The 12,189-nt window shown below is 37.2% G+C and overlaps 1 protein-coding gene across 5 annotated transcripts; it reads left to right on the forward strand.

The window, feature by feature from the left end:
• Window positions 1–1,459: 1,459 nt before the first annotated feature.
• LOC147495156 (uncharacterized) lies at window positions 1,460–6,854 on the forward strand. Of its 5 annotated transcripts, XR_015197322.1 has the most exons (8): window positions 1,462–1,856; window positions 2,403–2,498; window positions 2,789–3,004; window positions 3,891–3,987; window positions 4,636–4,698; window positions 4,790–4,960; window positions 5,584–5,723; window positions 6,502–6,854. XR_015197322.1 is itself a non-coding variant. In XM_086563761.1 (7 exons), the coding sequence occupies exons 1-7, from the start codon at window positions 1,488–1,490 to the stop codon at window positions 6,513–6,515; spliced, it is 1,026 nt and encodes a 341-aa protein (XP_086419887.1). In that variant the 5' UTR covers window positions 1,462–1,487; the 3' UTR covers window positions 6,516–6,854. The 5 variants fall into 5 exon arrangements, 3 of the variants coding, with proteins under 3 accessions (XP_086419887.1, XP_086419886.1, XP_086419885.1); XR_015197323.1 differs by lacking the exon at window positions 2,403–2,498 and having other exon boundaries at window positions 1,460–1,856; XM_086563761.1 differs by lacking the exon at window positions 5,584–5,723.
• Window positions 6,855–12,189: the final 5,335 nt, after the last annotated feature.

The following is a 12,189-nucleotide window of genomic DNA, read 5'->3' on the forward strand; positions in this document are numbered from 1 at the left end:
AAACAAAAATCACTAAATTAGTTTTCAATAGAGAATAAATTATAATATAACATAACATATGCGTTTTTTGTAATTGATTTAATGATATGTATATAAGTCATACATAAAAGCAAATCCAACCTAACAAGTAACAACATAGTTAAGTATGAAAAATATAGATATTTAAGAATATCATCTCTTCCACCATCTCTATCTATTATTATTATTTTCTAAATACATAACAATTGGTTTTGTATACTTAGTTAAAATTGATATATATAATCAAAGTATGATAAAAATAAATAAAAAATCACAAAAAAAAAAAAAAATTAGTCAAGTATAATTAGATCGGGCCCGACCCGGCCCTTATTTGGCCCTAAAAAATGAGGGTCGAGTTAAGGGATTGAGTTTTCATGTTTGACCCTACTCGACTTGGCCCTCAATACAAAATAGAGGGCGGTGACCCGACCTACCCCAATCACGGAGGCTTTTATGGTTTGAGGAAGCTAGCCTAGCCCAACCCTTTTTATCGCCCCTACCCGCCCCCCTTGGATCCGCCCCTGCTGAGATGGGTCGTTTATTTATTTAAGTTATGAACTTTTTTTTAGTTAGATATTAAAAGGAGAAAAAAATGAAAATATAAGGGAAACTAACTAAAGGTATGGGGTCATTAAAAGTAGACAGTGGCACAAAATATATATAATTCTTTCTGAGATTCCATCTCTGTACCCGGTTATAGAGGAACCAGACTTATAAAAATGTTGCCAGACATGCAGAAATGAGAACCCACTTATCCACGCAAGCAGAGGCGGATCTAGCATTTCAACTATTTCCGGGCTTAACAACGATAGCAAGAGTCTTGAACAAAAAAAAAATAATAGATACATTCCAAAGAAGCAATTGAAACACCAGAATTCACAAGTAGCTAAATATATACCGATTCATCAAAATATCTAATCAAGTTCGACTACAAATCTATTTAAAAAATAAAACTATTTAAACGGTATTTTACGGGTCTTGCGGGCGTCAAAATCATTTCTTTCCACAATTTCGATTCTAACAAGCACCAAAATTCAAATCCAAAGAAGAAAAACAGTACATCTCGACACGACGACACATTAACACATAACATACAAAATTTCATAACCAACGAACCATATTAACATTTCAATTTTCAAACAACAATTTTCACATATCTAAAGTCTACATTCCACCAAATCAAGTAATACAATTTAAGGACCCGACTTGTCTGCATCTTATCGATAACTGTCATTCAAGTGAAATAAATTTAGGAGTCACTGAAATGCTATTGTAATTGAATGTGGTGTAGCTCAATCCATGGCCAAAAGCAAAGATGGCATTTCCGTTGTAGAACTAACTTATATGTTCATCCAAGATAACTTTTTGCAGTATATGGTCTAAGTTGCATTGAAGTTATAGTGGATATATATGAAAAAATAATTCCACTAAAATGAATGCCAAAATGTGCAACTCAAAGCGACACGAACATGTGGACAAGGGGTGGTTTTATCACTTGTGTGTTGGCTCTGTATTTGTCCTTCTGTTCATCAACACGCTTACACGCGAAAATGAACCACTCGACTTCACTTAACTCATTCGTCCCGTTCTTCAACCTCAACCACAAACACCATTCTTACAACAAACGCTCAAATGTTAGTTATATCCTGAACTCTCTTGAATCTGATCACACCATCTCCCAAGCACAACCCAAGAATAACAACCATGCACTTGGGTCTGATTCCTTGTACTTTAGTAAGTCATGCTCATGTGGACGAAGGCATTTCATTGGAGCTTCAGGAGCAGTTCTTATTCCGACGTCTCGTTCTCTCGCTTCTGACTTACCATCAGATCCTAAGGTATATACTATATGAAGTTTCTTGAATAAGTTGAAGTTCCAAGTTGTAGCTTGATTTTTCTTCTAATTATGGAAACTCAGTTTGTAAGAGATGCATTACGTTATGAGTTTTCGCATACTACTAATGTAGCATGTTTGTCAGCACATGGAATATTGGTTTGGCCCATTGACTAGATGAATTTTTTGAGGAGTCTTTTGTAGAAATTCACACAAAAGAATCCGTATTATAAACTATTATTAGCAATTGGCATCATAAAGTTTGGTGAAAAAAATCTGTGGCTCAACTCCTTAATTGCTGAAAGTTGCACATTGAAATAATTCATTAAAGCTGACTTTTGCTGTTGAATTCCACTATTCTAGTGAAATGGGCAAACCTTTTGACCATCATGTGGCATTTCAGATGTACAGTATCAATTGTGCATTTGATAACTAAGTTTACATCATGTCTTTTGTTTACTGTAATGTGATATTCTATTACATCATATTTAGGATTTGGGGGACCTCCAGTTATTTGTAATTGTAATGTGTGTAATGATTCTGTGATCAGGATATGCTGAATAGGATTCACCCACCAAGACCAGATTGGTATGAGGAATTCTACGCTTTGGTCATGGAAAAGGGCATGAAGCCTTATGAGGCAGAGGTTAGTGGTCTTTGGCAACTAAAACTGTTAATGGAAATAAGAATCACTGTCCCTTTTGCATAAATTATTCTTTTTGGAGCACACAGCACAGACAATTTTTATAATGATCCACTGCGTACTTAGCCACCCAAAGACTCAAGTCCATAGCATGGTCTAATCCTTGGGTGTGGAGTTTTCTCAAAATGCCTTGAAACAAGTATGTAATATAACCTTCCAATAAATTTAGGATCTTGGACAACTTCGTTAATGATGGGGTTTTCACAACACTAAAGTCTGTGGTCTTCTGGAAGATTGCAGGTTATAAAGACAATCTCTTTACTAAATTAAGAGGAAAGAATAAAGTGCTGGAGCTCGGTATTGGCACTGGTCCTAATCTCAAATATTATGCTAGTGATGCTGATGTCTTTGTTTTCGGCATCGATCCAAACAAAAACATGGAGAAATATGCTCAGGCATCAGCGGCAGCGGCTGGTCTGCCATTAACACATTTTACTTTCTCACAAGCCGTACGTCTTCTACCCATAGAGCTTTAATCATACAATCAAGTTTTCTTATGATTATTGTTAGTATAGCTTGTCTAGTTTCAGTCTGTTCCTTTTCTTTTAGTCTGTGTGTGTGTGTTTGTGTCCATTTCCTTCTAAATAGAAAATTTGTATTTTTTTGTTTCCCACGCGGATCTTTGAGTACTCTTTGTATGGGCAGCTTAAATGTATCTGTTGTTTCCCTACATACTCCAATATGTAACATTGAAACTGTTTTTCACAATTCAAGAAAATGTCTCACAGTCTCACACACAAGTGAGCGTTTATATACTCTGGTGTATCACTGCTCTTGTCGTTGATCTCTTTGTTTCCTGCTATTAGACTAGAAGTATTTTTATCATCCTCTAGGTTGATTCTCCTTAGCATAGATCAGCTTGTCCCCAAATCTTGAGTAAAACTGAGTGCTTTTGCTACCTTATCATTCTCAAGGAAGACAAGATTGGAGCAAATCAAACTAAATAACTATTTGTTGAAAGATGCCTGAAGGGTTTTAGATGTTCTATTTTCATGTTCACGAGAAATCTTGGATGGATTATGGAGGTAAGTCTTCCATCGTATTTCAACTCTGTTATAAGGACAGTCACATCCTAAAAGGGAAGCGGAACCTTTTCGACTGGTTCAGTAACGTCCTACCCCAAGCAGCCTAGTTAGGCCAGTCAAATAATATTGTATTTTGGTTTAGTTATATATAACGTAAGAGCAGTTCTTCCGTCAGGTTTAATGCGTTATTTGTAGATATTACAGACACTATATACAAGAAATGATAATGTTTGTGGATTTAAATCACAGTACTTGTTAACTGGGGGCATAGGAGATTGTACTATTGTAGTAATGTTAATGTTCCATGCAGGTTGGGGAGGCTTTGCCTGTAAGTGATGCTTCCATGGATGCAGTAATCGGAACGCTGGTGTTATGTTCAGTCAACGACGTTAAATTAGCACTTCAAGGTATTGGAATCTTTCTGTTGTGGATTTTCACTTTCATTATAGGTCTTGCAATCACTTTTATGGCTTCAACTCATAAGTCCTCAAATAACTGATCTTAATGTATACAATAAAGACTAGCTCATCCTTTCAGAAGTATAGATTGCAAGTAGTCAAAATTTTCATAATTGGAACTGTTACAGTTTCCAGTTGACGTTTTGGGCCTTTACACAATGATGCGAATACACACGTTTTGATCTAATTTCTATACCTAGTACTCACACAGAGATACTGAAGAAGTTAAGTTTTGGCAAGTGAGACAGTAACGATTATCCAATTGCTATACCTTTCAACTCTGCAAACAACAACTTCCAAATGCCACAGAGGCACAGACAGGATGTGTGTCATGCGCACAACTTAGACAGGACTAACTATATGATAATATCCTACATTGCTTTGGATGCTCCCTGTAATTCTTCCAACCAAATCACTTAATCCATGCTGTTTTCTTTTCTTATGACAATTCTTTGCGCCCATGCCTTAGATCTCATCACCTGCGCTGGTTTTTTTGACATCTTACTCTGCATCTCATGTGCTGCTTCACTTTGGATGGTAAATGTTTCAAGTATCAACTTTTGTACATTCTAAATTTACCGTTTCCATCGTAAGCAGAAGTAAAAAGGGTGCTGAAACCAGGTGGCATCTACATATTCGTAGAACATGTTGCCGCCAAAGGTACTTTCCCAGTATTGTTAGTTTACGAGCGACCTTGACATCAGGTTTTCACTGAAACCAAATTGACATAATTGACGTCCATGTTGTGCAGATGGGACGGCCCTGAGATTCATGCAAAATGCTTTTGATCCTTTGCAACAGAGGCTTTTTGATGGGTGTCATCTAACCAGGGAAACTGGAAAATATATATCTCAAGCTGGGTTTTCAGACATTAACATGACTTTAGTACCTAATGGCTCACTGATAGGCCCTCAAGTATATGGTATAGCTTCCAAATAGCTCCAACGTAATGCAAGTATCCTATATATATATATATATATATATATATATATATATATATATATATCTGTTTTGAATGAAATTCAAGCCCAGGATATGACGACCCATCTTCAGGGGGAGGATAATTCCTGATCAAGTAGATCATCCTGTCACTAAAATAAATTTGATATTGGCCTTTGCACTTGTTAAGTTTCAAGGTCTCCATTTATACATGTTAGTTAGAGCGAGCTTTTTTTTTGAGTAGTTATTTCTCCATTATAAGGAGATGGTCCTGGCAAAAACTTATTTGTTGAAAAAGACAAGACATCTTATTTAGTCTAGGTCTACCATCCAAATTAAAGGAGGATTGCTAGCGTCGACAATATGTCAATGTAGTCAGACTCATGGCCGAATAAATAAATTGTTGGTAGTTCAATCTTTAGTGATCTTAGAGAGTTTCCCAAAACAGAAACTACAGCTCGACCAGCTAAATCCCACACCCACACATAATTTTAAGAAATCAGAAGTTCAGAGCCACCTTAGGTACAAACCAAAACATGCACTATATACTATCATTAAATTAATGCAGGTCCCAACGTCCTTTTGTAAATTCCCCCTCCCTTTCAGATCCTCATATTATTCAAGTCAGAAGAAGTTGTAGGATGACGAAGCATCAAGGGAGTGGATGAGATATGTAAGCACAAGCGCCACAAGCATCAGGACATAGGCAATTCCTTGATCAATTGATGTACCTGAAACGCAAAAAGGTAAACCACAATTAATAGCTTCACAACAAAATATTCACATATAGGTACCAATCAAAACTAAGGAAAGAAGATCGGTTCAGATTTAAGTTCTTGAACCACCACTTTCCTAACTCTAGAAGGCACCAACTAAGGTCAACATCTTTCACAATCAGTGGTGTACAGAAGTGTTTGTAACTTTGCACCAAAGTAAAGCATGTTAAATATCTGTTTGTATGATGGGTCCCCAATCAAAAAGACTTTAATGGTTTTAAGGACCCATATAAAACCTCCTCAAAGGCTCCTTACTCACCTTTAACAGCCTTACTCTACTTCCCATATTTAGGAAGGAAACTGGCTCCTCCATTACTAAAGACGTAGACAGGTCTTTTTTCTTTGCCCCTTTTCTCGTTCTTTGTTAAACAAGAAAATAAATTTATGTAGCGATAGATGGAGCCCTAGAATACTCTGCTAAGAGCAAGTCCGGTGCACATGCTAAAACAGGTGTTAAAGTCATTTTAGCACCTTATGGCTCAAAATCCAATCCAATGCTGCTGTTATCCCCATGCCATTATATATACTCAAAGCTAGGAAGAGTCAAGTGTAGGGTAATAAATCAACAATTTCTTCTAATTATAGCCTGTCAGTTAATGTCAGAGTCTCAGAGATCTGTATAAAAGCCTCGGTTCTTCCTTTGAAATATAAGTTATGTGGAGGGGTGTAGTATCTGAATTTGTGCAAGTTTGATGTTGTTAAGACTTTCCTGAGAAACTAGTGGTGATAAACTCTTTGACTGTTACAGGGATGGAAGAATGAAGGGGCTCTTTACAGGCGTGGCACCTCAAGGGTTGTGAAGACGTGATGTATTCAAGGAATCAAGGGTTTTATTGTTCGGTCACTATTAAGGGTTAAATGTTTGACAAAATTTTAAAATTTTAAATGTTCACATGATGACAAAATCTAGGGTTCTTTCGGTTTTTTTTTTTTTGTCAAAAACTCAAAATGCATGTACCAGTGTATTTCAATAAATTCTATTATAAATAGATTATCGGAAAAAAAAATAAAAAAAATAAATTCTATTAAAAACTTTTATGTAGGAGATGGAGGGAGTCGAACCCTCAGTGATCAAATTAGAAGTTGCCTTCTTTCTTTTTCTTTTTTTTTTGTTTGAGCTACACCTCCGTTCGATTTTCGTAATTAATTGTATATAAACCAATGTGTTGACGTCAGATTCACCAAACCTGGTACCAAATCACACTCCATGGCCCATACGATATGTTTTCCACTTTTCCCCCACATTTGGATGTTTCTTTGAATTCCATGAAAAATTGAGGACGAATGAGCGTCGCATGTCATCCACATATTTAAGTTATAGACCCGAGTAAGTAATGTGTTTAATAATTGAAGTATCCTTTTATAGACCCGAGTAAGTAATGTGTTTAATAATTGAAGTATCCTTTTATAGTTTTTCCCTTCAAAAGCCTACAACAAACCCGGATGATATCACAATAGTGAATGATCTCTTGCTTGTCGGGTTTGCATGAATGATATGAATGTTTTTGATGCTCTGGACCTCCTACTCCACGACAATTCCACCAATTCATAACGACTCAAGACATACCACTTCACAATACATTCTATACACGTGACGCGCACACAAGCAAACACTACTCTGCCAACGCTATTCGACTCTAGACATGCAAGCAGTCGCACACTCGCCGACGACAATTCACTACCGGTGAGGTGTCACTCGACTCCATCTCGTAACATTACCACCTGCTACATTCATCACTGCTATCACTGCTATCATGCCTTTATCCGCTACAACAATCAAATTACTACCATCATTACCTCTTTAACCACACTCTTCCTATACCAGCTCAAACAACATAATACTTGGAACCATCACACACATGCAGCTTGTGAGGACATGTCGCTCATCCTAGTAGTACACATGTCCATACCACCACACCTATAACACCCTGTGTTTTATATACGTATTTTTCTATTTAATTAATTAATTTAATTGTTTATTTTAAAATTAAATTGATTGGACTTCGGGATACGTGGGCTTGGTTTTGGGGCGAAGTCGGTGTTGGGCTTGGGTTTCGGACCCAAGATATAAACACATTGTTCTAGAGAATATGGTTTTGAAGATAATAAAATATAAAAAAAAATGGAGGCAGAGAAAGAAGCTGGTTTGCTGGAGAGGTGGAGCACGACGATTCGGGCTAGGAAAATTCGTCGAGCTGTTAGTTAAGGTGAGTAGCTATTTTGCTATTTCACCGGATTTGTAGTTTACATATATCGGCGTATACTGTTTCTGTTTTTTTATACTGTTCATCATCCGGTTGTATTGGACTTCGTGCCATTGGTTTTATTAAATTTTGTTAAATTTCGGATGCGTATTAAACTGTCGAAATCTTGTTGATTTGGGAAAACTGTTCGAACTCTGTAAAGGTGTTAATGGCGGCTGGAGAAAACCGCCAGTAATGGTTTTAGTTGAACTAGTATGGGTTGTTAATTTGAACTCGTGGGGTGGCGTTATAGATGGTGGTAGTGGGCTGTCGATAGGGGCTGCTGGAAGCTCCCAAAAGGCGTCAATGGCGCCGAACGCCATTACTGGGCTACTGAAGGTTTTAGATGTTTGTGTTTGTTGTTTGGGTTTTGGTGGGTACTTGATTGGTTGTTGATGTATGAGTGAAGTAGCTAGTGTAGTGCTGCGATGGTGGGCTGTCGAGTGAAGGTTGGGGGAAGCCATTAATGGCGTTACTGATATACTGGAGTTGAACTTTTGTAGTTTTCATTGGTTGGAATTCGTCGGCTTGGAAGGGATTGTGGGTGATGGCTAGGGTAGTGTGTGTGAGGGCTGAAAATGGCAGCTGTTAAAGCTTGAGGCACCATTAATGGTGGCCGAAATTTGGTCTCAGATCTAGTTTTGGTCGAGATGTAAATTCAAGAATTGAGGCTTTGGCGTTAATTAATGTTAGAGGGTTTTTGTTTGTGAGTCCAACCGACTTGTCGAAATGGGAGTGGGTGGCCGGAAAATTTTGGTGGCTGCTGGTGGTGGTAGCTAGGGAAGAAGATGAACAGTACCAAGCCGATTTGGGTTTTGGGCCTTGGGCCAAAATCTTTTGGTTCCTTGGGCCCGGTTTCAGTTGTGATTAGTTGGGCCTTATTTGATTTGTTTCTATGGGCCGATTTTATTAGTTGATGGGGCCAGCTCACTTTAGTTTTGATTGGGCCGGTTTCAGTTTAATTTTCGGGCCGAACTCAGTTGTGTTTTGGGCCCGTTTCTAATATTACTTGGGCCAGTCCATTGGACTTAAAATAGATCTACATGGGTCTTTCAACTTTTAGACTTTCGGGTTCTAAGTTTTGGGCTTGGCCAGTTGGGTCCGAACCATTACTTTAGTCATGAGCCTATGAGCCATGCACATTGACCTTAGCCATGAACCATGGCTATGACCTCGAACCCGTTGAACATGGAAACGGCCGGTTTGACTTGACCCGGATGGTTGACTTTGACTTTGACCCGGGTTGACTTTGACCAGGTTGACCCAATTTGACCTTTTAACTCGGATTATGATTTGGGTTATTAAGATAGGTCTAGGGCTATTAGCATACTTGACTTTAGGCTAAGACCTCTATATATACGTGTGTATGTGTATTAACTACTATGTGATTTTGCTGTATTTTATGATATGCAACGTTATGACACTAAGACATCCCAGAAATTAATAACGCGTAAATAAAAAATACAGGAATCAAGATACGCATTCGTTATCTTAAATGATATATAAAATAAAGTTCAATAATGCGTAAATAAATTTACCGCACTCTTTTAGAACTCCACGCCTTAAGTTTTGGAATTGAGTTTTTTTACTGTTGATGTCATAGGATAAGTGGGCATTTATTGAATGTGCCATAAATGGCCCGTTAGCATTATCTATGGGTATTCATTGAATGTGCCATGAATGACCCGGGTATTCATTGAATGTGCCATGAATGACCAGATTGTTTGGACTACCCTAGAGAGGAACTAAGGTATTCGCCTTGGTTAGTTAGTTGTTTCCTTGAGTGTCTGAGAAATGTAGGGTTGGGTATTCCTTGAATGTGGCGAATGACCTAAGGTACATCGATTGTGAAATATGTGTATAAGAAAAATAATGGATTAATTAATAAGAGAAATTAAGTTGATTGTGCGAGTGTGTTTGGGTTTACTTTTGAATACCTAATATAATATCTACATATGATATATAGAAGTTCTAACTTTCTTTTGCGGGGAGGGTAGGACTTAATAACATTTTGTCTTGAGGGCGGTCCCTACCCTTATACAACGGTGGATATCGGTAAGTGTAATTCAATGGTTTAGATATTAAAAGGAGTTATTAGAATGAGTTAATACAATGGAAGTTAATCAAATTGAAGTTTTGCTTGGGAAGAAACTATGCTTTTGGGATGAGATGACTAACTAACTGCCTTCCAAGCCGAGAATGATTAGGTTATGATAGATTTAAAGTGTTAGTTGGATAAGAAAAGTTTGAAATGTTTATATGTGTTTAGTCTACTCATACCAAAGAAATTCAATTTCTTCGACCCATGTTTTTGTTTTGTTTTGGCAAACGTGGGTGTGTTCTTAGGAACATAGGTGGAAGCGCGAATGGAATCGGCGCGTGATTGGAATTCTTGCCCTGGAGCAGTCACGAGAGAGTTTAGTTTATTAGGTATGATCTTTTGGAAGGATGTAATAACGTAGGTTACATTTTCATATGACATGAAATACAATGTTGAAGACATGTTATTCTTAAAGTTTGTTTATGTTTGTATTGGGATGGAAGAAAGTTTTTAATAAAGTGATAGTTGAGGAATTTGGAGATTTTTTGTTGTTAAGTTGATCCTGTTGTGATGTGGGTTTTAGGTTTTGACATGTGTTGTATCACCCCGTCATAGCCTGGGTTTTTAGACAATTGAATATAGTGATGTTTGAGATATTTATATTTCAAATATTCATTATTTTAATTGTTTAGAAAATCGGGCTGTGACAACACCACTACAAGAAATGAAGGTTTTAGCAACACTTGCAAGCATAGCCAATACAAGCAAAACCGTAGCAAAAGCGCATTTGCTACGCTTTAAGTGGCGTTACAGATAGTGGCGTAGCAAAAGCTTATGGGCAACGTTAAAAACGTGGCTAATACTCTTTCTTCTATCCACATTTAAAAGCGTGGCTAAAAGACCTAAAAGCGTAGCTGATAATATTTTCGAATTGCATTTTGTAAAATGTATATTTATGTTTGAAAAAATCATTAGCAATGTTTCAGCGTAGCTAAAGCAGCCCATCTGCAACATTTTCAAGCGTAGCAGAAGAGACACTATTGGCTACACTTTCTCATGCGTTGCAAATAGAAGTGCATGAGCAACGCTTCAAAGCGTAACATGAAGTATGAGCTTTGGCAACAGATGGACATGTACCGCAGCAAAAGATAACTACATTTGCAACCATTTGTAACGTAACTGAAAGGTGGGGACATTTGCTACACTCTCTTATGCGTTGCAAATAGAATTGCAATAATAGCAACGTTTTAAAGCGTTGTAGGAAGTTTTTTATGTTTCAGGTTCTCTTGGGTTTTGGCTACACATTGGCGTAGCAAAAGATAGTATGTGATTTAATACAATATCGGGCTTTAACAATGCTTTAAAGCGTGGGGTAAAGACTTAAAAGCTGGCGGATGTTGTTTCATCATTAGGCACGCTTTATTAGCATAGCAAAAGCCCTTACAAATTTGTCCTACTTTTAATTTACCCTGTTTTGAAATTGGTAGTAAACAATAAATATAATCCGACAAAACCTTTCCATAAGCTAAATAAACATAAGTCATACACTTCTCCAAATTCAAGTACACAACTTAAACATCACCCAAAATGCGTCATACATACTATACACAATATCATATTTATCCAAAAAAACTATCACTAGCTACATCCAAAATGTCACCCAAAAAAGTTATGACTGGATCCAAAATGTTGACGTTAAACTTGTCATAGAAATTTTGTCCAACTTCGAATCACACAAGATTCATTCTTCCTGGGAACCCCATAGTCCTCCCTCACATCTTTAAGACATTAGACCCCATGACTTGAACTCTGTAATTGGAAAAGAGGTAGTGAGATTAGGGAGCCAGTAGAAAAATAGATGGCAGCAGAAAAAATGGCAACAGAAAAAGAGATGGCAACAGAAAAAGAATAATGATATCAAATGAAGGTGATAGAGCTTACTTCCCAGTTGTTTAAGAAGCTTTTCAATTAGGGATTCCAAAAAGTACAAAATTTGGTAGCCACAATGCTCAACCAAGTAAGTTTAAATTGGAAAGACTAAGTTAAGTTAATAGGGACTTCCCTTTAAGACATCACTTTGCCTGTCCAGTGGTCCAAAATTTTACCCTATTTCAACTAATACCATAAATGGTATACTCTTAACCTAGATAGG

This window comes from Coptis chinensis, chromosome 6, assembly GCF_015680905.1.
Source record: "Coptis chinensis isolate HL-2020 chromosome 6, ASM1568090v1, whole genome shotgun sequence".
NCBI lineage: Eukaryota > Viridiplantae > Streptophyta > Magnoliopsida > Ranunculales > Ranunculaceae > Coptis > Coptis chinensis.